General features: G+C 35.7%; 3 protein-coding genes across 10 annotated transcripts; 1 reads left to right on the top strand and 2 right to left on the bottom strand.

The window, feature by feature from the left end:
- LOC113501146 (integrin beta pat-3-like) lies at positions 1–7,204 on the bottom strand. Its single transcript, XM_026882180.1, has 8 exons — positions 6,922–7,204; positions 6,131–6,522; positions 5,225–5,747; positions 4,797–5,134; positions 4,292–4,429; positions 3,708–3,885; positions 1,465–1,849; positions 1–676 (listed from the first exon to the last, which is right to left on the bottom strand). The coding sequence occupies exons 1-8, from the start codon at positions 7,054–7,056 to the stop codon at positions 456–458; spliced, it is 2,310 nt and encodes a 769-aa protein (XP_026737981.1). The 5' UTR covers positions 7,057–7,204; the 3' UTR covers positions 1–455.
- LOC113501147 (integrin beta-1-B-like) lies at positions 2,977–12,387 on the top strand. 2 transcript variants are annotated; one of them, XM_026882182.1, is made up of 9 exons: positions 2,977–3,449; positions 7,967–8,146; positions 8,235–8,653; positions 8,948–9,440; positions 9,522–9,859; positions 10,046–10,156; positions 10,537–10,744; positions 11,074–11,458; positions 11,926–12,387. In XM_026882182.1, the coding sequence occupies exons 2-9, from the start codon at positions 8,018–8,020 to the stop codon at positions 12,135–12,137; spliced, it is 2,295 nt and encodes a 764-aa protein (XP_026737983.1). In that variant the 5' UTR covers positions 2,977–3,449; positions 7,967–8,017; the 3' UTR covers positions 12,138–12,387. The 2 variants fall into 2 exon arrangements, with proteins under 2 accessions (XP_026737983.1, XP_026737982.1); XM_026882181.1 differs by lacking the exon at positions 2,977–3,449 and having other exon boundaries at positions 7,239–8,146.
- LOC113501145 (golgin subfamily B member 1-like) lies at positions 12,383–27,515 on the bottom strand. Of its 7 annotated transcripts, none has more exons than XM_026882172.1 (21): positions 26,990–27,515; positions 24,554–24,595; positions 23,788–23,823; positions 23,522–23,545; positions 23,397–23,420; positions 23,210–23,224; positions 23,054–23,074; positions 22,486–22,963; positions 22,026–22,111; positions 21,835–21,954; positions 20,891–21,766; positions 20,579–20,774; positions 18,885–20,398; positions 18,680–18,808; positions 18,071–18,269; positions 15,137–17,925; positions 14,776–15,039; positions 14,108–14,282; positions 13,696–13,861; positions 13,282–13,405; positions 12,383–12,890 (listed from the first exon to the last, which is right to left on the bottom strand). In XM_026882172.1, exons 1-21 carry the CDS (start codon positions 27,335–27,337, stop codon positions 12,771–12,773), a joined length of 7,746 nt encoding a protein of 2,581 aa, XP_026737973.1. In that variant the 5' UTR covers positions 27,338–27,515; the 3' UTR covers positions 12,383–12,770. The 7 variants fall into 7 exon arrangements, with proteins under 7 accessions (XP_026737973.1, XP_026737978.1, XP_026737975.1 ...); XM_026882177.1 differs by having other exon boundaries at positions 14,108–14,255; XM_026882174.1 differs by having other exon boundaries at positions 22,486–22,960.
- Between the last annotated feature and the right edge of the window lie 31 nt (positions 27,516–27,546).

Genomic DNA, 27,546 nt, shown 5'->3' with positions numbered 1-27,546 from the left:
TTTGTTGAGATTGTTTATTTGAATAACGTTTGAGATTTTGTAATTTGAAACTACAGTTTGAAGACAATTCTTTGGAAAAAAGTCTGTAAAAGTCAGTCTCTAAAATAAAGCTGAAGTTACTGAACTTACAGGGAATCTAGAAACTCAATATTTGTTTGAGCCTTTTGGCAACAGTGTCGCCATCCCGTATCCATTTTGTACAAAGTCAATTTTTTTATTGATTTCGGTACCGTAAAGGATACAATGTTATTGTTGCTTAAGTTAAGGGTAGTGAAGCAAGTGTTGGGGTTAGGGTGTCAGGTAATTTTACTTACAATTGAAATGTTTGGATAGTGACTAACAAGTTATAATTGATGAGCTTTTAAAGTGATCCTCCGAATATCGGCATTGTTTACATAACAGCAACAAACCTTTACGACTCATAGAGCAGTACTATTCAATAATATAATATTTATTTAATTAAAATTAACAGATCTCTTTCTATACGTAGGATTATTGATCCTGGTGGAGGGTGATTCGTAGAGATCGTTCAGGCGCGGCTTGGAGGAGTCTAATGCGTGCTGTTGTTGGAAGCGCAGGAACTCGCGGCGGTCGCGAGCGTCCACCAGCAGCTTCCAGGCTGTCAGGGTGCCGGCACCTACTAGCAGAAGTGTCAGCAGGAATATGCCGCCGAACACTGGAAAATAAAGTATTCAGATTACTTAATAGTACCTAGTAAATTGATATGGCAATGCTGCCAACGTTCTCAGTATAATCTCAGCCGGCAATGAAGCGGATGATTTTTTCGATGCCTTATTTTTATTATTGTTTTTATGTAATTATTTAGTTAATAATGACAACTGTTTGTTGTAGTTTTGTATAAATGTTACTACTTAATTTTATTACAATTATATTGTTATAAGTCTAATGTAAATGAACATCTTTCTTCTAATATATAAAATTCCCGTGTCACGATGTTAGTTACCGTACTCCTCCGAAACGGCTTAACCGATTTTTACCAAATTTTTTATGCGTATTCAGTAGGTCTGAGAATCAACCAACATCTATTTTTCATAACCCTAAGTGCTAAGGGTTGCTCACACTAAAAAAATATATTTTAGTTTTTGGACGAAATTTTTTGTTTTTATTTTTTATAATGTGGCATTAAAAAATACATACAACTAGAAAGAATTCATTAGGCAAAACAACGTTTGCTGGGTCAGCTAGTTAAATAATAAATTTCAAAAGTTTCTGAAACTTCCGTTGTGTAAATCGGATTTGGAAGCCTGATAACAACAAAGCTTTCTAGAGTGCAGTTTTGAAAACATAAAAACTTTACTGCCATTTCAACATGTAACGTAATCTCTAATTAATTGGTTTCACTCTAGATCGGTGCCTAGACAAGTTGCCACAAAGGCCAAGTGTCCGAAAAATCTAAATAACGTAAAAAACTAAGTAGGGTGACGTTATAATGACAATACTTACTAAAATACGTTTTACCGCAGTCCTTTTCGTGCGTAACAACCAACTCCACAGTGTAATCGTCGTCATTGTAACGGTATACGAATTTCGTGTAACAACCGACCTCAGTCTGCACGTTGTCACACTGATTCCACGTCTCGTTGCTATTCAAGTACTCTTCGGGCATGATCTCCAAGACCTCTGCTTTGATTCGATCACTGCACATGAAGCAGTCTCCGTTGTTACGCTGACATTTTGCGCATTTCTCCAGCTTCCTACATTGTAGTTTGTGGCAATCGTCACATGGCAACACTTTGCAGGTTTTGTCTTGATGAGTGCGAGCGTCCCATTGCGCGGGCGGGTCGCATTTGCACACACCGCATACGCAATGGCCAAGATTGTTGCAAGTCTGTAAGACAAAACATGAAAATGCAGCTTTTTAATCTTATAATTTGTGCGATCTACCTTTTAATAGTGTATTAAAAAAGTGCAATTAGTCTATGTTATCGCTTAAACACTTTGTGCTTAGTCTATTCACACATTAGTTCATTATTCAAGACTCTAGAAAATAGTAAAAAGCAGTAACTAAGACATAATTTGACGTGACGTAGATTGGGAAAAGTTAAAGATGCAAAAAGGGAGTCAAGTGTTCTACATCAGTGGTGTTGAGAGGCAGACCCCTCATTGATTCAGAGAATCGTGTTTGACAGCATACGCGATGCGTGGATAACATGCAACGCGGGCGTGTCGGCCCTTTGAGCGTTGCACGAGTCATGTTTGAGTCACATACAGGTAAAAGATACCTACTGGTATGTGAAGATCAGGTAAGATTGCACACAATAGCCCCCCCCTAAAGCGTATTGTGCATCTCGAGGTGGGCGGTGTCTGTGTACACCCGCCCTGATGTACTCTACTGTGTAGAAACGGACTCCCCATTCTCAGGACCAAGTCACTGTGTTCTAAATCAACGCACTGTGAAAACTTTGATGTCGTGATGCAGGCATCTTTCAGGTAATTTATCGAAATTTCGATATTAGGCATTTATTTCTCATATTTAATTTAATCATTTTTAGTGTAGAACATATACCATTATGCATCAAAGAATAAAATTGAATTCAATTAACCGCGTTCAAATAACTACGTAAATTACTAGGAGTAACAGGCAAAGCAATGATGATTTAAAACTTTTTGCAACAGTAACGCCATCCCGTGTCAATATTGGAAACTGTTTTTTTTCTTCATATCCTATTTATAATGAGGAAGGTAAATGCTATTGTCTGATGTTTTTGTTTAAACAGTTGAGAAGCTTTGATATTTTAGAAAACAATACGACAATCATTATTTTTTTATGTTTGTTTAATATTGTGAATGGCCACTATGGCCGGTGAAATAAATACACCTTTCGCAATTCGTTATTATATTATTATACAGTTCCTATAGAATCTTTGTTATCATAATAACTTTCTTGAGACAGATTCATGATTATTTATTTAATACTAGCTATAGGTTTAGATAGATAGATAGAATACTCTTTATTGTACACCATAAGGAAAAACAATTACCTAAACATAAACAACTAACACCGTTTGGCTCCGAAGGTTCCGAAGTTCACTATTTAAATAGGCAATGTGATATCATGTGAAATGAATAGTAGTGACTTAAATTATCCTTAACTGAGTCATTTGTTGGGTAAAGTTAAAAAAAATAAAAGCTGTAAGCACTTAAAATACTACGTTTAAGCACTTGTAGGAACAACTGTCGTCGCATTCGGGAAAAAAACTCCAAAACGTTTTTGAACCCCCGCTATATAAAGTATGGGTATGTGAGTATGTGAGCCTGTCTTTAGCACCGTAGCTAGTAATAAAACCGATTTGCGAACAGTTTATTTTTATTTTTCCTTGTTATTCAATTCAATTTATTTTATTTTCAGGCTACATGGCCCATACACATATATATGTTCGTTAGCATCATCGGCACGGAAATAAGAACGAGATCGGAGGTGTTAAACTGTATGTTCTCACCATCATGCTCCTCACAAACCTCATGTGTTGATTTGAACGTCATCATCATCATCAGCCTATAGTCGTATAGTCGTCTGCTACTGAACATCGCACGCCCTATTGCACGCCATCGAGATCTATCTTCAACTTGAACGTGCGCGAACAATATAGCATCCACAGACCACATGCATTTGGTCGAATAAAAATATAAGAACCTCTGATCTAGAGGAGAGAAGGAAAGTTATTTGATCTAAAGCGGCTACTAACTTTTCCATCGTCTCCCTTGCAGTCGGTGTCCAAATTGTAACAATCGCAGGCGTCACCAGACCATTCGTCGTTACAGTTGCATTTTCCAAATTTGCATGTACCATGACCGCTACAAAGCATCTGGTTTGAACCTCTTGGGCAGCTGTCCATGTTCCATTCGCAAAATTGACCTTCGTACCTGGAAATAAAGCATATATTTCATATTCATTTACTGATTGTTACAAGTGTAAAGATCTTATATGATCGAGGTAGTTTTTTAAGTCGTTATTTGTCTAAGCACTTTATTATGTCATTTAGTTTTGACCTTCAAAAATGCTTCAGAATTTTCATACTATCTACTATTCATTGACTGGTTTGTTGGTCTAGTGGTTAGTGACTGTGACTGCTAAACCGGAGGTCGTGGGTTCCCACCCAGGACAAATGTTGGTGTGTTGAGCTTTTTCAAGTCTGGATCAAATTTATGTATATTACGTACATTAGAGTTGTAAAAGTATGTTTATCAGTTGTCTAGTATTCATATATTTTTTTTTATCAATTTTATTCTAAATTTTAAAAGGCTAATTTTGATATTGTTTAAAACTTACCTTTCTGCACAAGAGCAAGTACCACAGGTACATGATCCACGTCCGCTACAGATATTTTTATCACCCTTAGCAGTGCAAGTTGAAGTGTCATTAAAGCTGTTTGCTTCGCTTTTCACGCAAATGCAATTCTTACCGTACCTATAACCAATAATCGAGGTTTACCATAAGGGTTAAGCAGACGCACAATGGGCCGAATTGGAGCCTACGTGTGGAAAGGGGAGCCCAACAGTAACCGGTAAGGGTTAAGCAAATAAATGTTGGCTTTCGAATCTGTCTTTATGGCCAAGTTACTTTTCTATACCACTAGATTAATTTATTAAATTTTGTTTTGTTTAGCCACTTATACTTGTATTGTCATTTATTATTCCTGTCATTGTCATAAATTGGTGCTCCTTTCAAGGCTAACGAAATAAACAGGTAAAGGGACAATTGTTGAAATACCACTCAGTCAAAGGCGTTGGTTTCTTTAGAAGAGGCGCTTTGAAGATTGGAACACACACAGTACCTTCTGCTGCTGCAGCTACACTCCCCACAGAACCGTCTCTCTCCGTGACAGAAATCAGACTTTTCCTCAACATGAGCTTCACATCCACAGCTGTTAATAACGTCAATATCCAGCGTTAATTTCTCGCTAATACCTTCGACAGCAACATCTATAAGAACATTGTTGTTTATGTATTCTGTGACCTTCACAGTTCCATTTATCTGCAGCTCTTTCCCCATTTCCACGTCACATTCGGCTCCTGCTGTATCTTGGGTGCAGTCTGGATTAAACAATATTTCAATATTTTTCTTCTGCCCAGACCTAACGTTAACCTTCAGTTTGATTTTCGTTGAAACTTTCTGTAACGAACAAAAGTGAAAATTAAGATAGTACAATACTTTTACCAAACGACTGGAACCTTTTTAAATTATAGCCACTTAAGAACTTACCTCATAAATATTTTTTAATTTTTCTACAATCGGAGAATTCTCCATCGAATCCACCTTGTTTTTGTTGTAGATAGAAAGTTTTGATCCACTTATTACTTTGCTTAATTCGGAATAGAGGAGCTCAAATTCCTTTTCAATAAAGAACATTACGATAATATCACGTTCTCTTACGAGTTGGTCTATGATGCCTACTGAAGGGTAGTCCATGACTTGTTCCTTTGTGTAAGAATTGTTTTCGGTATAGCATCGACCGTCGTATGGTTGAAAGAGTCCGGCAGATTTGCCATCTCCAGCGGCATGGTATGGTCCGTCAGTTAGGAATAATATTATTTTTCTGGACTCGTTTCTCCATCCGATAATGTCCTTGCAGGCCATCACCTGTGCCAGAGCATCGAACCCACCTTCCTGAATATCTCTGTTCTGCCCGAGGGGCAAGTGGGATACCAATTCTCGAAATGACTTGAAGTCATCGCTTAGTTTTAGGTGATGTCGAAATGAGTACGATGTATTGAATGATCTGTATCTATAATAACGGAAAGCTTTTGTTATGACTTTAACAAAATTTATAATTAGAATAGGTATGTTATTTCAATAAAAAAAGCGAGCTCAAAAGTGGATTTACACGTAATAAAGTATTAATATTATTTATACTTCCACGGGACAACTTTAAAGGAAAGCAATTAAAATAACAAAGTGGCTGGTAGTGTTTCGCCACTTCCTAGATGGACCCTATGATTATTATTTTATCCAACTAATAGCCTGCAATCTCCCGCTGGGCAAAGGCATCCCAACTTCTTGTCTCTTTCATGAGCCGCCAGTGACCAGTTCGGTAAGAACGAATCCACGTTATAAATATACGTATTTAATATTTCCAACAGGCTAAATAAGAAATGAAGCTCTACTTACTGCACCATCGGTAGAACTCTCTTATCAATAAACGTCCCCAATCCCAAATGCACATTACTAGTCATATTTTTCATTGCGAAATATATTTTTTCACTCTGTGTTGCAATTGCAGTTTGTACCGAAGACATGGTTTTTGATGCATCGAACAGAAAATATAGATCGACCGGATAATCTTGGGCAGGTTGGAAAGAAAAAGTGATATTTTGGATTTTTCCCGCCCGAACTTTTAACTTGTATTTTTGAGGTTTGATTTGAATTACGTGATCTGAACTGGAGTTAAATTCTTGATTTTCTGGTGCCTCAACAACATGTCCTGGGTCTTCCAAACCTGTTGGACACCAATTTTTGCTGACATTATTCCGTGATATGCATCGAGTCCCATTATACTCATTCTAAAATTAAAAAAAATATTATTATTATTCGTTAGGATAAGATATTTTTCAGTTAAGCAACATTTTCACATACGTTTTGGGCTGCAACCCTTTTGTGCAAGTTATGTTTGAGTTGCTATACAAAACCACGAATATTTTTAAAATTAGATCATCTTCAGGAAATAATAACAGCAATTTCAATTTTTTACTTCTTTATAACGTTGCATTCTAATATAATAAAACCTTACTCTTACTAATTGTTTGCAAACGTAACAAAAAAAAAAACAACTTCACAATTATGATATCTCTTAGGATAGAATACAAAATTTTGTTATTAATTGTGTTGATTGATCTAACCACTTCATATTTTATGTTATTAAGTACTTTCCTTAACAATTTTTATAACAAAATTTTAATTACCGCTGCGCACCAAACGCACACACTAGGATCCTGGATGCATCCTTGACACGTTTTCGATTGACAAGAATTAAAGCTTAATATGAAACAGGTCTGCAAACTTATAACAACACATAACAATATCGATCTGGCAAACATGATTTCACAACTGAGTGACGAGACTAAAAATAAATCCTGGACTAAAAATGAGTTACGATGATGTCAAAGTTGTAAGGCTAAATACACAAGAGTGATAATGTTATACATAATTTAATTTGTTAAAATGACTGTTCGAGCAAAGTAGAGTGGTTGTCCCTTGTCCGTGTTATCAACAAATGCTTGTCTTGAGTCTGAATGTCTTTGTGCATGTGAATATTTGCGAAACCCCTGCGATACAGGTATAATTCTTTAGTGCGGAAGTCGTTTAAAAAAACAATTTATTTCAAAACTGTTCTATCGCTTGTGGCTGTGTGAATCTGCGACACAAAGTTTTTCTTCTGTAATGTGTACTAGTGTTTTCCTATGGTATGAAATAGACAGTCGTTAATAATGGACAGTGTAATATTGGAATTGTAGCTAAAGGAAAGACTGAGAAAACAGGTAGGGAATCAGTTGGGCAGGAGCCACAACATTATTCATCTAACGATTGCCTTTCATACAACTGAAGCCAACAATGGGCATAGTCATCACGTCAATGGCAAAGTGGCAACATGGTTTTAAGAAAAAACATGGAAAAGCGAAACATAAGATCAATGTTCACGTCATCAAAACTAAATCATTTTAAATACGTCGATATTGTCCCTTTAAACGTTCGATTCGGGGATAGAGTAAGTCAGCGGAAATTTCTTTTGATGTTCTTGTACACATTCAAGTATTATGGTCTGTGTATTGCCTGTTTCTGTACGTGCATCTATTTACATAAGAACAGTAAAGTATCACCAGTGTTGTATACACAGCTTTAGATGTACGAGTTTCCTCGTCTGTGGTTTGTAGAAATAATTAAATATGTATTTCCCTGTTTAATAACTGTAGCAGATACAGCCCATGTTGACGGATTATTGTTTAAAAGTTCTACCAAGCAACTGTAGGTCTCGGTGCCAATGTCAAACGTTCTTTCAAAATGAAAATATTCGTTTTATTGCTTTTATTTTATCTTAATTATGTTAACAGTGAAGTCGATAATTGTAATTTTGGTACTTGTGGAGAGTGTATCAGCTATCCTTACGATACTTGCGTGTGGTGTAGTGAGGTAAAGTATACCATAAAATTCTTGATATTATTTGCTTTCAAGTAGTTACTGTTTGTATTAATATTTGCCATCTCATATTTTGTTTCAGGATAAAATCATAGATCGTAGATGTCGCTCTTTGAAATCATTAAACGGTTCACAAACATGGTGCAAGGAAAATTCCATGTATAACCCAGAGCATTTCATAAATGTAACTCAAGACTATGGCTTCGAGAAAAAGATTAATGGGATGAACGTTCAGTTCAGACCTCAATATATAAAAATGAAGGCGAGGCCTGGAGTCCCTCTACCCTTCAACATGTCATATTTACCAGCTGTAGACTTTCCTTTAGATGTTTACTATCTGATGGATATTTCTTTCACGATGAAAAGCAAAGTGAAAGATTTAAAAGACCAAGCGAAAAAGTTACATCGATACTTATCAAATTATACAAACAATGTCAGGATTGGTGTTGGAAGCTTCATAGAAAAAGCTGCTTTCCCATTTTATGATCATAATCGTAATCGGTAAGCATTCTTGATACTTTTTTTTAAGTGACAATCTTAAACTATTAACTACACGAAGGTTTTTTATTTAATATAAAAAAGAACAACTCCCGCATTAATTCTTGTGTCACGGAGTTTTCACGAACATTGAAAGACAACCTAGAAAGACACCCAGATTCAGGACAAGCGTTCGTAAACCACATAAACGCTTTTTCTAAGCCGAGTACAAGCCGATTTGGCGTAATGACCTCAACCACTCGGTTAACCTTTACTTAGTAATTTCGTCCAAATGTTTTGATTTGCTTCCTGTTTCAGAAACGAAAGCAGTCATGCTTTTCAAAATCTCGTTTCGCTTACGAATAATACACAATTATTTGAAAAAGTTGTCGCTGATGTTACATTTGGATCAAACTACGACGATCCAGAAGCTGGATTAGACGCTCTTATGCAAGCAATGACATGTAATGAGGAAATCGGATGGAGATCAGACGCCAGAAAGATAATAGTGTTATGTACTGATTCAACATACCACAGTGCTGGTGACGGCAAAATGGTTGGCGCCCTCAAACCAAATGATATGAAATGCCACCTCGACAACAACAAGTATACCATGGAGTTACAGCTGGACTACCCGTCTGTTAGCCAAATTAATAAAGTAGCAAAAGAGAGGAACTTTAGAATCATATTTGCAGCCACAAATAATGTGTTAAAGGAATATACGGCGTTGTCATCACAGATATTGGGATCACGTTTTGCACTGCTGAAAGAAAAATTTCACGTTATAAGTATAATAAAACAAGCTTACGATGTAAGAGAATTCATAAACTTATGTAGCATAGAAATATATTTAGAAGTTGCTGTAATAGACATAACTAATTTAATGTTTTAGGAAGCAACAACAACTGTTCAAATAGATTATAAAGTACCGCCATTTATTCAAATAGATGTGGACCAAGATTGCATATCGAGACCAACCCGAAACTGCGGGAGTAGTAAAACTGAGCCGCAAGTGACGATACCAGCTACTCTAACTGTCAAATCATGCCCACCAAACAAAGTATATAAACATACTGTTTATGTAGCAACTGTTGGCCTTGGCGAGAGAGTAACCATTGAATTGGACATAGATTGTGAATGTCCATGTGAGAAGGTTAATTCGGGCCTAAGTCCTAAGTGCCATAACAGCGGTGAATATCAATGTGGAATTTGTAAATGTCGACCGGGAAGGTAATAACGATGATAATGATAACTATTTAACAGTAAGAGTTTGTGATAAATTCTGAGTTTTTTACAGGAGCTTTTTTTTTCAAGAAGACAAAAACATTAATCATTTGAATAAAACAACAATCAGCAAAGATTTTAATGACAATTCTATACGTGAAAATATATTATTAAGTTAAACTTTTGTTTTAGCTACGGTGACGACTGCCAATGTACTGGCTCATCAACGGATCAAAAAGATTTAGATAAATGTAAGTTAGACAAGAACGACGTGAAACTGTGCAGTGGAAGAGGAGCATGCAGGTGAGTCTCTTGTAAATGGTAAAAAAAAACTAGTCACTTTAAATGGGGCCACCCTGTTACTCAAGCCGACAATGATAACTAATGAAAACCACCCAGGAATTAAAAGCTCGGTGTATTCCAGGGAAGCAATTGAACGTCTTAAAACCCATATAAATAGAAAAAAAAATAAAGCTTGTTCTTGTAAGGAATGAACAGGTTAGATGATGGAGTGGGAAGGGGTGCAAAACACGTCTACGCTCTGCTCAGTTTTCTTTAAAATTGTCTCTAAGCTATTATCTTAATCGTCGTCGACGGATTTGTAAAACTTTCGCATTGTATTTGAACAGACTTCTAAAAAAGGAGGTTGCTGAATTCGACCGCATAATTAATATTTATTTCAGGTGTGGCAAATGTGGAAATTGTACAAGTGGGTTTTCCGGTGACTTCTGTGAATTTGATGATAACTCGTGCCCCAAACCAAATCAGCTCCTTTGTTTCAATAAGGGCAAGTGCTACCGCGGTCAGTGCAATTGCATCAGTCAGTGGACTGGCAGCGACTGCAGCTGTCCACTAGAAAAAAAACACTGCATGGCTCCTTATTCTAAAGAGGTATTTGATTTGATTTAAGGATATACAATCCGTTACATTTTTTTATTAGTGAAGTCCCAACTGAGATAAAACTGACAAAAATAATTGTCTTGCCACACAAACATGTTTTTTCCGTATGTATGTAAATACATGCTGATGTAAATTCGATGTTACATTTACCTGTCATTTGTTATTTGTATTCAGTATAATATTTAATTTTAGAAGAGGAAATTACACAAAAAACAATTGAACAGAGGTATTGATTCATTTCAAATAAAACTGAGTTTGAACTTTGAATATTGATAAATGTTGAACAATAATTTTCTAAGATTTCTCTCTCCTTCTTTTAGATTTGTTCCGGGAATGGAGCATGTCACTGTGGAAAATGCATTTGTAATCAAATAAGTGGCAAAAATGAAACATACTCCGGTGTGTTCTGCGACTTCTGCGAGGACTGTGCTGAAAAACGCTGCAAACAGTTAGAAGAACACGCTTACTGTTATCACGAGCACATGGATAACAAAACGCTTTGTGTTCATGAAAATGATGGAAACATCAATGTGTTCTTGGTCAATAAAACTGAAATTAATTATGCTAAATGGTACATGGCCAAGTGGTGCAAAAAGGAAATTTCAAATGGAACCTACTTGGTGTTTAAGTACCATTATGAGGATCATCAATTGAATCTTGTGATCCAGAAGGAACTTCAGACGCCCCCTGAGGCTAATTTATGGAGTAAGTACTTTTTGTTAAGTAATTTATTTAGAACTTTAAGCAACCGTTTGAGTTTGTCTGAAAATTTCAACTTTCCAATAAGATGTTATGAGCCAATATTTATAACGAGAAAAACACCAAAGCACAAAAAAAAAATACCGACTATACTCAAAGCCTATTTCCCTATCAAAATATTTCTCATCAAACGAAACTAAGAAGTCTCTTGATTACAACATCAACATTATATTTCACTGCGCTCGCTCTGCGCTTTCTTAATCTTTGCAGACATTCGTTTTTTCTTCCCTAGGTTCAACATCCATAACTTTGGTTAATAAAATTAATTCTGGCGAAACCTGGTGCCTTGCCTCCGGTTTACTTCAGTATAAAAATAAAACCTTTTACTATACATTTTAAACAACAACAAAGTAGTTCCAAAATAATAACGTCTAACTGCGAACTTACTTTAAGATTTTCGTCGTATGTTACAGTTGCTGCGGGATCAGCAATAGGCGTAGTGTTGCTAATCGGAATATTAACCGTCATCATCTGGAAGATCCTAGCCGACCTACACGATAAGAGAGAATACGAGAAGTTTCGAGCTGCCGCCGAAGCCGACGGATTCGATGTATCGCCGAACATCCTTTACGAACCACCAACAGCCAACTTCAATAATCCAACATTTGATCCAACTTACCGTTGATACAAGGAAAAACCTATTTTATTTACAGTTCAACAAAATAATGTTTAAGGAAAACTGCTTTAAGTGTAACCTAGTTGAATTCTATTTATTATATAAAATTAATGATGCCTTTTGATTTAAGCATTGACCTGAGATTACACTAGTTTTATGATAGATCATCTTGGAAGATCCTAATTGGCATTTTCAGTGTCTCCACAAGTGTTACGTACGTTTGTCGTACTTTAAGAAGAAATAAAATACTTATATCATTTTATATTTTATTACTAAAAATTTGTACCGTATCCCCCGCGTAAGTTGAATAAATATGTAATAAATTATATAAATAAAAAACATATAAAAATAAATAACCCTTCACAAATTTTGTTACAAAACATTCACAGCAGCACACCGACGCCGTGTATGTAAATACAAATGTTTTCTAGTTCAAAAGAACATTCGAGATGAGGATTTATCATCATGTCGTTTCGATAGCATTTTAGTTTTTCCAGTGCAGTGTCCTTACAAAATGTGACGGATCCTTCCGAAGGATAAAGCTATTCCGGTCTTTCGTCAAGTCCTTGTGTTTGTTGAGAATTCGGCATTCTGTACTGTCACAGGTTGTGTGCAGAATGTCGAATTCTATTTTTATGTGTTTCACTTTTTATTGGCGCGAGGCAGTTGTCGGTCTCCCGACCTGCGTAACCTGGTTGGGGGCTCATCGTTGTAGGATTTCCTTTCCCGCCGTTCTTCGACGTCCAGCCTTGCCAGGTCCGCCTGGAATTTAATACAATACATTTTTTTCCTTGCTTTGTTGAAGCACACTGACAACTATAAATAGTTATGTGGGGAAAATAGATACGACATTTTAGGGAGAAAAAGACAATAGTATAAGAACCAGGTGGTGCCATGTTTAAATATTAGGAACAATTTTTTTATCCACTTAGGGCTAAACAAACAAATAAACTCTAAAAATAAACACATTAGTTTTCCCAAAGAAGGTACTATATTTTTTCTAGATACGTATTACTTTAAAATAGTGGACACTAATTATGTAATTACGCAAAGAAAGAAGAACGGGGTATTCAAGGGAAGCCCGAATCACCCGCAAGTAAGTTTAGCGACTTTTTCTAGTATATTTAGGAAATATATTGAGCAGTGTCCAAACCCGGATGTTTTCTTTGCGCAGGCGCGGGGTGCGCGGCTCGAGGTTGTTCTGCTTTGGGGCTAGGTCCCCAGCAGACTGTCGGCTGCTCGCTTCCATATTGAAGCCCTGGATGGTGCAGCCACACCTGGTTTACAAAGAAAATAATGCAATCATTGGGTACACAATCTAAAGTACCCCAAATATCTTAAGAATTCAAAACAGAGTCACTTGTATATAAAACAGCTAGCATTTTCAGACATTTGTTCGTCTTTTGAGATTCAAACGAACCAATCAAATGCTTTCTTCATTTGGGAGTAAATTTTGAGAAAATTCTCTATCAGCATGCAATAATTCCTTTCTTCTATCAACCTGTTGAAACTTACAACCAAGCTTACATTTTGTATAAGAAATTTGTCAATAGGGACGCTAACATACGCAAGGTCTTTCTCAGCGGCAGTGTTGGTCGGGCCTGGCGGGTGGGAGTATTGCCCGGCGACAGGACTGCAGCCTCTGGACCCGGGTGAACTACTCCTGCATACCGCTTCCCGCACCTCTTGTAACCGACGCCTTTCTTCTGCTACCTTGCGGTCTAGTTCCGCTACTATTGTTTTAAGCATTAAACAAATAATAAATATAGGTATTGAAAACGTGGTGATGCACATTAGCGTTAATCGAGTACATTTTTAACTAGAGACCATCATTGAACTCATTTCGTAACAGCACCTATTTTGTAGTATAAAAAAAATATTACGTTTAAATTTTGTCAGTAATTTTTAATTGTAATGACGTTTTTCGGATTAAGTGATTTTATGAAAAAAATAATGAACATGTGACAGAATAAACTCACTGTGTTGTTGAGCATTTCTTTGTTTAGTCATCAGCTCGCTTTCAAAAGAATCTATTCTCTTCTGAAACGCCTCCTCTTTCGACAGTTTCGTTTTCCAAGTGCGACAGACTTTTAGGTGAAGGAAAGACAACTCTTGTGCGTCCAATGCCTGAAGACCATCAACCTTTATAGGTCCCTGAATGTAGTGGTACACAAATTCTAAAGATTGCCGCGAAAACAATAAAAAAAAAAATTCGATTTCATTTCATCCAAAAGAAGAAAGGTTGTTTGGATGTAGTGTTATGATCTCTATGTGGGTAAATTTTTTAAAAAACTTATGTAGCATATGCAATTTCATGACAATATTGATTACATTATATTTGATAACTTGGCGAAAGCCAAAAAAACGCAATAAAAATGGTCGAAGAAGTCACTATGGATATTAAGTAGAGCCTACAAAGTAGTTTGCATAGGTAACCGCGCCAAACCTACTGTGAGCGACATGTCGTGGGTTGGATCCCGACGTAGGATGAGCATGAGTGGCTCACGAACTCTAGTTTCGAGGCTGGGTGTCATATGCATGTGATTATTTCAGTTACATCAGTTCATGAAACCCCGCAACTCAAGGATTAAATTCCTTAGTGCATGTCAACTGTGTGAATGACAACTACAACTTAAGTTAATCTTACTTCAACGTTTCCGTTTACGATCTTGTTGGCTATGTACTTCATGTAGGTGTGTTCGGCCATCTTTCGCTGCTCTACGTCAACTTGTTCGAATATGTTGCGGATAGTGTCCGATACGTTTACGTCTAGGGAGCAAGTACAAGGCCCGTTTGATCGCATCTTCGGTCTCACGTTGATCGCCTCCACCCTGGTCTTCGTCAGCATCTTGGTCTCCTCTCGACATTTCTTTCGCTTTTTGGGCTCTTGTGGCGGCATTTTAATAGGCTCCTTCGCAATAAATTTAATAGCAAAATGAATTATAATGAAGATGACTATACAAGTTAAGTACACATCTAGCGTAAACTAAAACGAAAATGTAACAAACCTCATCCAGACATGCGGTGACTGTATCAAGAGCCTTGGTTTTTAAAGCTCGGTTTTCTTTTTCCAACTTTTCAGCCTTCCTTAAGGCTTCAATGCTCATAGTTCTAAGGTTTTCGACTTCATTTTCGTGCAGTTTAATTATATCCTGCAGTGTTTCTTCATGTAAACTTTGTATGCTTTTTACGCCTTGATTATGTTCATTAATTATGCTTTTGATATTACTATCGTATTGTACTTTTATAGCTTCAATTTTTTTCTTATAATCCTTTTCAATATTTTCCAATGCCTTCGTCAAAGATGTTATTTTATTTTCATAATCTTTATTTATATCCAACTTTGCCATTATGCTGCGTTCAGCATAGGATTTTGGTTGACTTTTGTCACTGTATTTGCTGACTGTCGAAATAGTTTTATATTCCGTAGATGACATCTTAAGCTCGCTGAGCCTCGAAGGACTTGAATCAGATTTTTCTCTTATTTTTACCAAATTAAATCTCTCGTCACTTCTAGTTTTTCGTATGTCTTTATTTGCGTAGTAGTTCACAACATCAGGGTCTACTTCACCTTGAACGGTGTCCAAAATATATTCTAGTCCAAAGTTTTGCCTTGCTCTTTTTTCAGGGGACTTTTTCCTTTCTGCAGATTTCAGTAGAAGAACATCAGCCCCGACTCTAGAAAGTTTGTGGTGAGATTCACTCTCAAAAGGATTTGATGTTTTGGTATTTTTCCTCAATACTTGAGAATGTTTTTGTTTAGATGTTCCACTGTCAGTTTCAATGGCTTTTGTTTTCATCAATCCTGGTCTTACAGTATCAAATTCTGAGCCTACTCCTAATGAGTTATAAGAGTCCAAGAATTGATTATCATCATTAGACATTGTTGGTAATGAAGGAGTCCCAAGCCTAATTTTTTTGCCATCCACATCATCACTAATTTTTATATCTGAATCTGAAAGTCTTTTTGGTGAGGAATAAATCGCAAGAGTATAGGAGTCTAACGATTTTTTGTCACCGTCTGAAGACGTAATTACAGATGGACTTTCTATTCCAACTCGAGGTAAATTAATTTTAAGTTTGTGTTTTACGCTATCATCCTCAGCGGTTTCATCTATATCTCGGAAAATATAAGAATCTTGGTCAATTTGATGTTTAGGATTTGTATCCATGCTTTTCTCTTTTTTTGTAGGGTGTACTGTTACCGCTTCGACTACTATTTCTGAATGCCCCTTGCCTGACCATGCCCCTTTATTTTTACCTTTATTTTTGGGATTATTGGTATTATTTTCAGGATTGTTATTATAGCTACTTTCGCTATCGTTGTATATAACAAATAAATCCTTATCTGTTGATTTATCTGAGGAAGATCCAGCGAACGTTTTAGCATCTTTATATTTTCGTTTGATATTACTATCCGTTTCATAACTTTCTCTTGTGGGGTACCCAGTTCCAGTTGACTTTCCTTGACTCTGACCTGGATTTTTGTCACCAACATTATTTTCCGACTCCTCATTACCTTTTGAAGAATTGGTATGCATAGACTGCCGATTATAAATATCTATCAAATTATTGCTTTGCGTTTTCGCATTTGAATATCTTTTGCCCGATCTATGAGCCTGAGTTGATTTTTCTCTAGTAGTCGAAATACGGGGTAAAGATAGTTGTTGTAATTTTCCTGGGCGTAAACGTTTCATTTTATAATCTATGTAACTGCTTTTAAATACTTCAAATGTTGGTTCTACATTTGCGGCTAATACTTGTACTTCATTAATTAAATGCTGTGCTTGGGTTATGCCTTCAGGTTCTTTTTGTTTTTTATCTAAAGGTGATCGAAGTGACATCAGATGTAAACTATCCATTTGATCAACATACTGATCTTTTGTTTCATTCATCATTACACCTGAATCAACGTAAAACTTTTTGTCTTCATCAATAAAATAATCTTTATCTATCTGAGTTCCCATATTTCGGTGATCGTCAGAGGTCTGAGCCTGAACTCCCATATTGCGGCTAGGCTTGTTCTTCAATGCCTCAAATTCTTTTTGCAATTCATTCACTTCTTGAGATTTTGCTTCCAGATCTGCTCTAACATTATTCATTGTTTTTATTAAATTGTTCTTGTCTTCACTCATATTTTGTAGCTTCTCTTGTAAGTCATTAATTTTTTCAAAAGATTTTTGGTAAACATCCTTAAGATTTTCTAGTTCTTCTTCCAATTTAGAAATGTAAGCCGTTCTTGATTGAATACAACTGTCATAAACTAGTTTTTGATTTTGCATAGTTGCTTCTAGGTCAATAATAACTTCTCTGTCGTTAGCAATTTGCTTTTCTAACTTATCTTTAAGATCGTATAATTGTTGTTCCATGTTTTGCTTATCTTTTATTGCTTCTTCTTTTTCAGATATAATTTTTTGTTTTTCTCTTTCAACTATTTTTTTCGCTTCATCTGCTTTACTCAAAAGCAATTGAGAAGATGTTTGAACTTGTAGCAATGTCTGGCATCTGGCATCTAGACATCTCCTGATTCTATCGAGGGACGCTAAGATGTCTTCAACATCACAGTTATTTGGCGCTAAGGCACTGTCGCCAACGCTTGTCAGCTCCAATTGCTTAATATCTGTGACAATAATTTCTTTCTCATTTTGTAATTGCATTATTTTTGACACATATTTATGTTCCTCTCGGGAACACTCCTCTGACTTTATTCTAGTCACAGATAATTGTTCAGAAAGCATGGAGTTCTCTTGTTGCAGTTTTGCTAGTTCCATTTTCATGTTATGCGTTGCCTTGGAGTCTGAACATAAAACATAATTAGTGAAGGTAAATGCTAAAGAGTTACCAGTATATTCGGAACTTGAAAAGTGTAATTAAGGTGTGGTAACTAGTAAAACCAAAACTGATATAATTAGTTTTATGTTATAATAATGCAATATACTCACGATGGGCCTCCATATTTCTCAAGGAATCAATTTTCTGGAAACTAAAATCGTTCATTTGTTCACCAGTATCGATAGCTTCAGACAAGCCGGCGTGGAGCCTTCTGACTTCCTCTTCCAAGTTATTAATGTGGTTTTGTAAAGTTGCTATTTTGTCGTCTCGTGCGAGAATGTCTTCGGATAATTTAGAAATAATGTTTTCCTTAAACAAAAACAGTATCAGGTGACATACAGTTAATAGTTACTTTATATTTATTTATTTTTTGTTTTTTCCCTATGATAAAAAGGTCAAATAAAAAATGAATATGGATGATACAGAATAATAACATCATACATTATTCATACCAAAATAGTGTGACGGTATAGTGTCTTCAAGTTCTTGCTCTACAATCTAAAAAATATATGTAAGTGCATATAGTTAAAGCTTAAATTATGATAAATTCTGGATAATTTTGAAATGCCTTTTAATATAATGTTTTCGTTGTTTTTAAAGTAAAGAGTAATTTCTTTGTTTAAAGACGAAATAGATCTGCCTCTCAATAGACAATTTGATTAAAATTATTTGTACAAAAGTGTTACTACATATAATTGTATTAACTTCCCAATACATACAGATTCCTCCAATCTATCACGAAGATCCCGTATCTTTATCTGATTCGAAACTTTTTCGTTTTTCATGGCTTCGATTTCTGCCATAATATCTTTATAAGAATTAACTGTATAACTGGACTTTCGGATCAGCTGAAAAAACATTATTATTCAATAAAATATATACTTTTCATTATACAGTATGACATCAAATTCAAATGACCTTCACCTCAGTTCTAGCCCCTATCAAAGCATTTTCCAAGTCTTCACTATGACTTAATAATGTTTGACTATGACTGTGTAATTCACAATTTTCTTGTTCCATCCTTCTCAAGTCAGCCAACTGCATGTTGAGTTCGCTTTGTAAAGTTTCTTTTTCAACCCTCATTTCATCGTGAGCTCTTTTTAGTTTATCAAATTCTAACTCTAAATTTTCATAATGTTTAATTTTGCTTATCAGTACCGCGCTTTCCTGTTCTATTACATTAGCTTTGGCTTGAATCGAATATTTCTCATCTTGCAAAGCTTTTATATCATTTGTGGCCATTTCTTGGCTCCGCTCTAAAAGTCTTACCCTTTCGAACAAGTCTCGGTTCTCTTCAATTTTGCTTTCTAAAGTATTATATAATTGAGTGTATTCGTCTGTCTTTATGTCAAAATCATTTTGTAACGTATTCATTTCTGTTGCCAATTCACTATAAGCTTTCTTTAAAGATATTAAGTTTTGTTCTAGTTCTTCCGCGTCGTTGCATTTTTGTAACAACTCAGCATTTTGATGCTTCAAACTATTAACAGTTTGTAATATACTTTCTATGTATCTATTCTTTTCCTCTAATTCATTTTTAGCAGCTCGTTTTTCACTATTTGCTATATGATAAGCTTCACTCATCTTATATAGTTCATCATCTTTTGATCCTTCAGATCGTTGTAGTCTGGTTATTAAATCATCACTCTCCCTTTTATCTAATAACATAGAATGTTGTGCATTTTCGAGTTCACTGGCTTTCGCAAGTAACTCATTTTCAAGTCTCTTCTTTTCTTCTAATAATCTTGTATGCGATCCTTGCAAAGTTTTTAACTGAATATTAACATTATCGTAGTTCATTAATTTGTCTCTAAGCTCGCCACTTTCTGTTTGATTTAGTTCTAAAGACATTTTATAGTGATCATTTTCTTCTCGTAAACTGCTTATATTATCAGCGCTATATTCATTAACTTTACGCAATCTCTGAATTTCTTGCAGTAAAATTGAATTCGCATTTTCACGGTCCTCTAAGTTTAATTTCAAAGTTCTATTTTCCTCCATAGTACTCATAAGCAAATTTTGAAGGTCCCTATTATCTTCTACCTGAAGTTCTAAAGACTTTATAAAATCAGCATTTTTGTGAATGACCTGATCGTAATCTTTTACTTTTTCTAATAGCTCCTGACTTTCTTGTCGGGCTATCTGTAAAGATTTTATAGCATCTAATTTTTCGCTTTCTGAAGACATTAGGCTCAAGTCGAATCGTTCACGTAAATCATTGAGTTGCCTGCATAAATCCGTGGTTTCATATTTCTTTTTCTCCATTTCATGCACTAACTTATTGATTTCCTGTGATTTATTATTAATTATTTTCATTAAATTCTCAACGGCTGTCGACTTTTCTTCAACGTCTTGGGATAAACGTGAATTCTCTTCTATTAACCTTTCAGTATACTTTTCCAAATTGGAGTTGCGTTGTAGTGTTTTATCATATGTATCTAGAATAAACTCATGATTATTTTTTGTTTTAAAATCACAACTTTCGTTTTAATAAGAATAATATATTGAGTAATAAATACAAAACAGTGTTTAAACATTTTTTTAATTACTATTAATATAGCAGTAAAAAAATGGGCAAACACTTAGGACGGATAAATATAGGTTACGGATTTTTTTACTTTTCCAATCTTCTACCTCTAGTCTGAGGTTATTGATAAGCAATAAGTGCTCTTGATACTCCTTCTGTATCTCTTGTTTTTCTTCTTCATTACACAGAAGCGCATCCTTCAAATTCTTTATTTGTTCCTTAGTAGACTCAATTTCATCATAAAATGCAACCGAATGCATATCTGCATCCGGCATTGATAAATCTAACTAAAAAGTAAGTATTTTATTCAAATTATCTAAAAAGTATTCAAGAAAAAATACAAGAAATTATTATATTTTAGTTCCTATAACTAAATACTACCAATAACTATAGATAAACTTACTTTGTCACGATCTTGTTCTATGAGTTTATCAATTTGTTGGTTAAGATTTTTTATTTGTTGCCCCTGGCATATAACTCTGCAGTCGGCTTCCTTTAACTTGCACAGTAATGCATTCTTTTCCTTTTCAAAAGCAATGGAGGCTTCGTTCAATTTCTTTTCTAACATAATATTTTCATTCCTTAAGCCTTCCATTGCTTTACATTTAATGTGATTAATTTCTGTTTCGGCTTTAAGTTGGGTCTCTAAACTAGATGTTTCATCAGATAATATGAGGTATTGTTCTTTCAAAGAATCAAGATCAATAGATCGCTTCCTGTAATGTTCTTTTTCATTCCAAAGTGAATTATATTCCCTCATTTGAGCTTTCAAAGTTTCAAATTCCTTTTCTACTTCTTCGTACTTTTTACAACGTATTTCTAAACAGTCTTTTTCGTGTTTGATTGCTTCATAGCAGGTCATCAAATCATCATAATTCTCTTGTAGTCTTTTAAGGCGTTTAAGGTTCTCTCCATCTATGTTGTAGTTATCTATGACAAAAACATCATCAGTTTGTTCATCTTCGAGCTTATATTCTTCGTCATCTTTATCTAAAATTTCTTTCATTTCGTCATTCTTTATGATGTCTGCTACAAGGTGTGCTCTCTTGTTATCAAGACTTGGTTGATTTGCTTCAGCCGTTGTCAGAGCATAAGTTGGTTCAACGCGGGATACTAAATCTACTCGATAGCAGGCACAGTCGTCTTTATGTACAGTCCCATGAGAAACGAAGTCTTGGGTGCAAGGCGCTATTAATGCACAGCAGAATTTTTCCAAGACTTTTAGCTTGAAAAGTATGTGTCCCTTGATATCAATGCAGCGAGTGTCCTTTCCGGCAGTCTAAAAGTAATAATAGCGTGAAATATTTTCTTTAATACTGTAATTTATAGTAGTAGTGTTTTACACACCAATAATTTCAGATACTGCCTGTACTTATCGTTTTGACAAAGAATGCCAAATATTTTCTCTAATGCTGTATATATATGTGCATAATAGCAGTAGGGCTCGCAAACATCGTTTTCCATGACCTGTAAATTAATGGCGTTATTAAACACAGAAGGGTCTCGTGCGTAAAAACAAATCGTTCTAACAGACTTACAGCTATGGTATTTTTCATGGCGCTTAGTTTAGCATCTTTCGCAATAATTGTGTCTTTCATTTCGTCATATCCTGTATTGTTGACGACTGGAATTTCAAATAGCATAACATGATTCAATTTATCATACATGAGGGAGGCACGAGGGCGTTTTTGCAGTGAAACTTCTCTACGCAAGTTTGAAGTAAGCGTTACGAAAAGTGTGATCGGAAGAGGCGGACGGGAGTCGAGTGGGGATATAAGCAAGAGAAAGCAGAATGCGCGCACATTTTCTTTCCCTTTTTTTCACATAGATACATACATAATATATAATTTAGGAAGATGTGTACAATATATCTTTAATATAATGTTGAATTGCTGTTCGCTAGTCTCGCTAGAACCCGATAAGATTTTGCTTATTTCAATCTGGAAATATTCGCGGAAGTCCAGGGAAGGTTTAAACGGTAATAAAATAGAAACTCACGTGTAGCAGCATCACAAGCGCATTTCACATCATTTTGAATGGCCTTAGACTCTTTTACTGGTTTTGGTGATTCCATGCGTTGTCCCGTACGTGGCTCCATTCGTTGTTCCATGCGTGGTTCCATGTGTGTGTCCGTGCGTGGTTCCATGCGTGTGTCCATGCGTGTGTCCATGCGTGGATCCGTGCGTGGATCCGTGCGTGTGCTCAGGCGTGGTTCCATGCGTGTGTCCATGCGTGTGTCCGTTCGTGGATCCATGCGTGGATCCGTGCGTGGATCCGTGCGTGGATCCGTGCGTGGATCCGTGCGTGTGCTCAGGCGTGGTTCCATGCGTGTGCTCAGGCGTGGCTCCGTGCGTGGTGTCATGCTTTGTTCCATTCGTGTGTCCGTGCGTGTGTCCATGCGTGGGTCCGTGCGTGGTGTCATGCGTGGTGTCGTGCGTTGTTCCATGCGCTGGTCCATGCGTGGTTCGTACCGCTGCTTAAATGGATTTAGGTAAAATAATGTAAAAGGGTAAATTAGGAAGTCTAATTAATTATTACGAAAACTAGTTTTTCATACTGAACTTACGTTACTTATTGGAAGCAAAGTCTGAAATTAAAATAAAGGCATATTAATATAACAAAACAAACGTAAAATAATAATGAAAATACCAACACGATAAGGCCCCTTATGTTTTAATAATTATTATATTTAATAAATATATTATATATATTTAATCCTTACCTCCTCGAAGGTGCTCTGAAAAAAAAAACATTCCAATTTTAGAAAGCAAAATTCTTTCACACTGCTCTTAATTATAATAAATAGCACTTTAATCTTTAGGTAAGTAGTTTAAATTAACTTATGTTTATTAATTTAAAAACTACTATAATCTCAAAAAGCTGCTCATTATGGGTACTATAATAAATACCTCATCGCCTCTTGATTTTCCGGTCTGAAACAAAATGGTTGTGTATATTAATAACAATTTAAGTACCTAAGTAAATCAAATAATATAGGTAATAAATAAAATTAGTATCGTAAAGTCAATGTTACCTGAAAACCTTCTGAATCAACGCCCTGAAAATAAAATCTTATTTAGAATATTGCACTCACATTTTAAATGCAAAAGTATGTATGTGTGTATGACATGTATAAATGTATGTTTTTTTATGTCTTGACCCCAACCCCAACTAACGTAATACTACAAAGGTAGTATCTTAAGTTAACATATCGTCCCGACTTTGCTTAAAATATCCGATATTGCAACATTTACGCTAATTAAGAAACTAAATATAAATGTTATAAATAATAATGTTTACCTCTCCCGTAAAACCAGACAAGTCCAAATCCAAATACTGAAAACAAGAAAAGATTAACAATGTTGATTTACTGTCAGTACTATGAGCTTAAAAAGTAGTGTTGTTTCCATTGTTAAAGCGAGACAACGTTATGCGTTGTGAAGTGTGCTATCTCGCTTCTACAATAATGCTGTAAGAGTTTAAAGTGCCAGACCTTAGCCTTACCTACTCGAACTTTGTTTTTAGATGAAATTGTGGGGTGTATGTGCCCCGAGCTCTGCAAATTGGTTTTATCTAAGTTTGTACCTATATGCGTGTGTCTGAGGTACCGTAACACTTGAACGGGTGAACCAATCCAATTTGAATGCCATTTTGATTATTTTTTAATATCCCTACTAAATTTTCCAACTGCGTCTTTGGTTATAACGATTAATTTTCAACGTTAATTCGTTTGATGTAAGGCCGATTTTAATGTCACTTAATGTGCACCTTTAGCACCGTCAGAAAAAATCTATACACTCATAGTCGCTTTCGGGCCTGAACATTCAGCAAGTCGAAGCCGAAGTCCGCCTCAGTATGCGTGTGTGTGTGTGTCATTCTACCAGCGACTTTTTTCTTCAAAGTAATATCTGGACTACGCTGTGGACATAAGAGTGAATTTGGTTTGTTCTATTCCAATTTGCCGCTATGATGTTCTATTCTCAGTATAAGTATATCCTAAGTATGTATATTTACTTAAGACTATTCCGCGAATAAGCAAAACATTATTATCATTAGATATCCTTACCAATTCGTCGAGTTCTTTGTTGGCCGCCTTTATTGCTGCATGCTGTAAATTATACAGATTTTAGGGAATGTTGCGTAGTTTTTGCTGCGTGATATGTTTAGTATAACTATTATACAAATACAAATACAAAGTCTTTATTCGTAGAACATAGGTAGTAAATAGGTGTTACATCAATGGAAATGACCACTATATCTAGCCGGGACCGGCATACAAATATTTTTAGTTTAACACTGAAAATTGAATTTACACTAATTGATAACATAGTAATAAAGTAGGCACTTATACAAACATAATTAAGATGGCTATAGATCCACATCATCTAAGAATTCTTGAACACTGTAGTATCCCTTTTTTATTAACATATCTTTAAGCTTTATTTTAAACAAGTTATTTTTTAAATCTTTATATCTTTTTGGGATTTTGTTATATATTTTTACCGACATACAAAATATACTTTTCCACATAAGAGCAGTTTTGACGCGGTTTATACAAAGTTTATCGTTATCTCGTCTGTTTCTTTGTACTTTTTCTGATAATCGCGGAAATAAGTCTGGATTTTGTCTAATAAAAAGGCATACTTCTAAAATGTACATCGATGGTAGTGTTAATATTTTATGTTTTACGAAAAATGGTAAACAACTGTCAGTGACTTTGAGCCCAAACATAGCGCGAATACAACGTTTTTGTATTTTAAAAATTATTTCGCGGTCTGTTGAATTGCCCCAGAATAAAATCCCATATCTGAGAACAGAAGCTACTAGACCATGATACGCTATAAGCAGAGTGTCGGTATTAACAGTTGGAGCAAGTTTATATAGTGCATATGAGTATTTGCTTATTTTTTTACAAAGAACATCAATATGATTTTTCCAGTTTAATTTTTTGTCTATTTGTAACCCTAGAAATTTTGTACTATCTACTTCGTTTATTACGGTATCATCATATTTGACAGTTATTTGCGACGGAATGTCAATTCGCTGGCTAAAATGCATGACACTAGTTTTATTTAAATTTACTTTTAGGTTGTTATTTACTAGCCAGGAAACAAGTGCAGTTATTGAATTATTGATGTCTTTACAGTATTGCTCAGGATTTTTACATGATATTGTTAAGGTACTGTCGTCAGCAAACAAAGTAATTGGACAAGTTATACAGTTTGGAAGATCATTTATATATAATAAAAATAGAAGAGGCCCTAACACACTCCCCTGTGGTACCCCGAATGATATGAGTTTTTCATCCGAGTAGAAAACATTTTCGGTTTTAGTTTTTAAATCTATTCCAGATATTGTTACTTTTTGCTTTCTATTAATCAAGTACGATTCTAACAATTGTAGAGTATTTCCTCTCAGACCGTAACGCTCGAGTTTATCTAATAATAATTTGTGATCTACGTGATCAAATGCCGCGGTCATGTCACAATATACAGCACATGTGGGTATTCTAGCATCAATATTTTTTGTTACATTATGAAGAAAATCGTAAATCGCTAAGTTTATTGATGTCTCACGCCTGAATCCTTTCTGTTCTCTGCAAAGTATATCAGCTTTTTCTAAATATGCATAAATCTGATTATAAATGTACTTTTCTATTGATACATATTGAGGAGCTCGTGGCTAAGCTGGAACCGCAGAAGTGAAACGACCACAGGTTAAGCTATGCTTGACGCGGTTGGTCCGTAGATGGGTGACCATCTTTGTCATAAGGAGTTCCTCTGTGTTTCGGAAGGCACGTTAAATTGTGGGTCCCGGCTGTTGTTGTCTGTCTATCTTACATCTTTGACATTCGTTACAGGTAGTCAGAAGCTTGAAAAGTCTGACAACCAGTCTAACCAAGGGGTATCGTGTCGCCCAGGTAACTGGGTTGAGGAGGTAGGACAAGGTGAGGAGGTAGGACAGGCTGAGGAGGAGGTAGTGAGATAGGCAGTCGCTCCTTGTAAAACACTGGTACTTAGCTGAAACCGGTTAGACTGGTAGCCGACCCCAAAATAGTTGGGAAAAGGCTAGGCCAATGATGATGAACTATTGATACATAACTTTATATCAGTACTCAGATCCACAGATTTCAGTACAAGAACAAGTTTCTTTGTATTTTTAACGTACGTACTAACTATAAGCATACATGACTTCACATGATATATTAAATCAATGCTCTGTTGTAACTTTTTAGTTGCGCTGAAAGATAAGTGATAAATTTAAACTCTCTAGATATCACGGTTCATGAGATAACTGCCCGGTGATAGACAGACAGACAGACAGCAGTGCCTCAGTAATAGGGTTCCGTTTTTACCACTTAGTTACGGAACCCTAAATGTGAATATTTACATCCATGCATTATGTTGTACACAAATACACATAACATACAAACAATATATCTTCTTATTTGGGTCTGTAAGATTTTTAAACTACAAAATCAACATCTACAATCAGTACTTACGGCTTGAGCGATCTCACATCTCTGATCACACGAGAGGTCGAGTTGTTCGTACGCGGCCAACATTTGCTCGAAGCCTTCTATCTTGCGCTTCAAGCGTGCGATCTCCGCGTTCTTCGCCACCATGAGAGTGTCAACGATCACGTTTGTTGGTAGATACTTGGGGCGGACCGTCTCGTTGTTCCTCTTTATAATTTCCACCAAGTGTTCGCTCTTGTCAGAGCAGAAGTGGGACCAGGCTCTCGCGTCCGTGCATGACGCGTACGCCTTCAGCTTGCCCTCGTTCCGCGCCGGTAAGTCGTACAGATTGTATTCGTTGAACACACGCTCCCTTTTCGTTATGAAAGACATCGTGATGCCAACTGTTTAGTCTACTTAGGATAATGTATGATTTTTCTAAACATATACATGAATATAAATATATGTTACTTTTCTCCGCCATCCATTTTACGCATAACGATACGATTTTAAATATTTTGTTTTGCTATTAACTTACGGCAAAATGTGTATAACGAAAATTATTATCAAATATTTTGAATTGTCAAAAGAAATCGAGGCGG

Source organism: Trichoplusia ni, chromosome 15 (genome assembly GCF_003590095.1).
Source record: "Trichoplusia ni isolate ovarian cell line Hi5 chromosome 15, tn1, whole genome shotgun sequence".
Lineage (NCBI taxonomy): Eukaryota > Metazoa > Arthropoda > Insecta > Lepidoptera > Noctuidae > Trichoplusia > Trichoplusia ni.
This window is presented reverse-complemented; position numbering and strand designations above follow the sequence as displayed.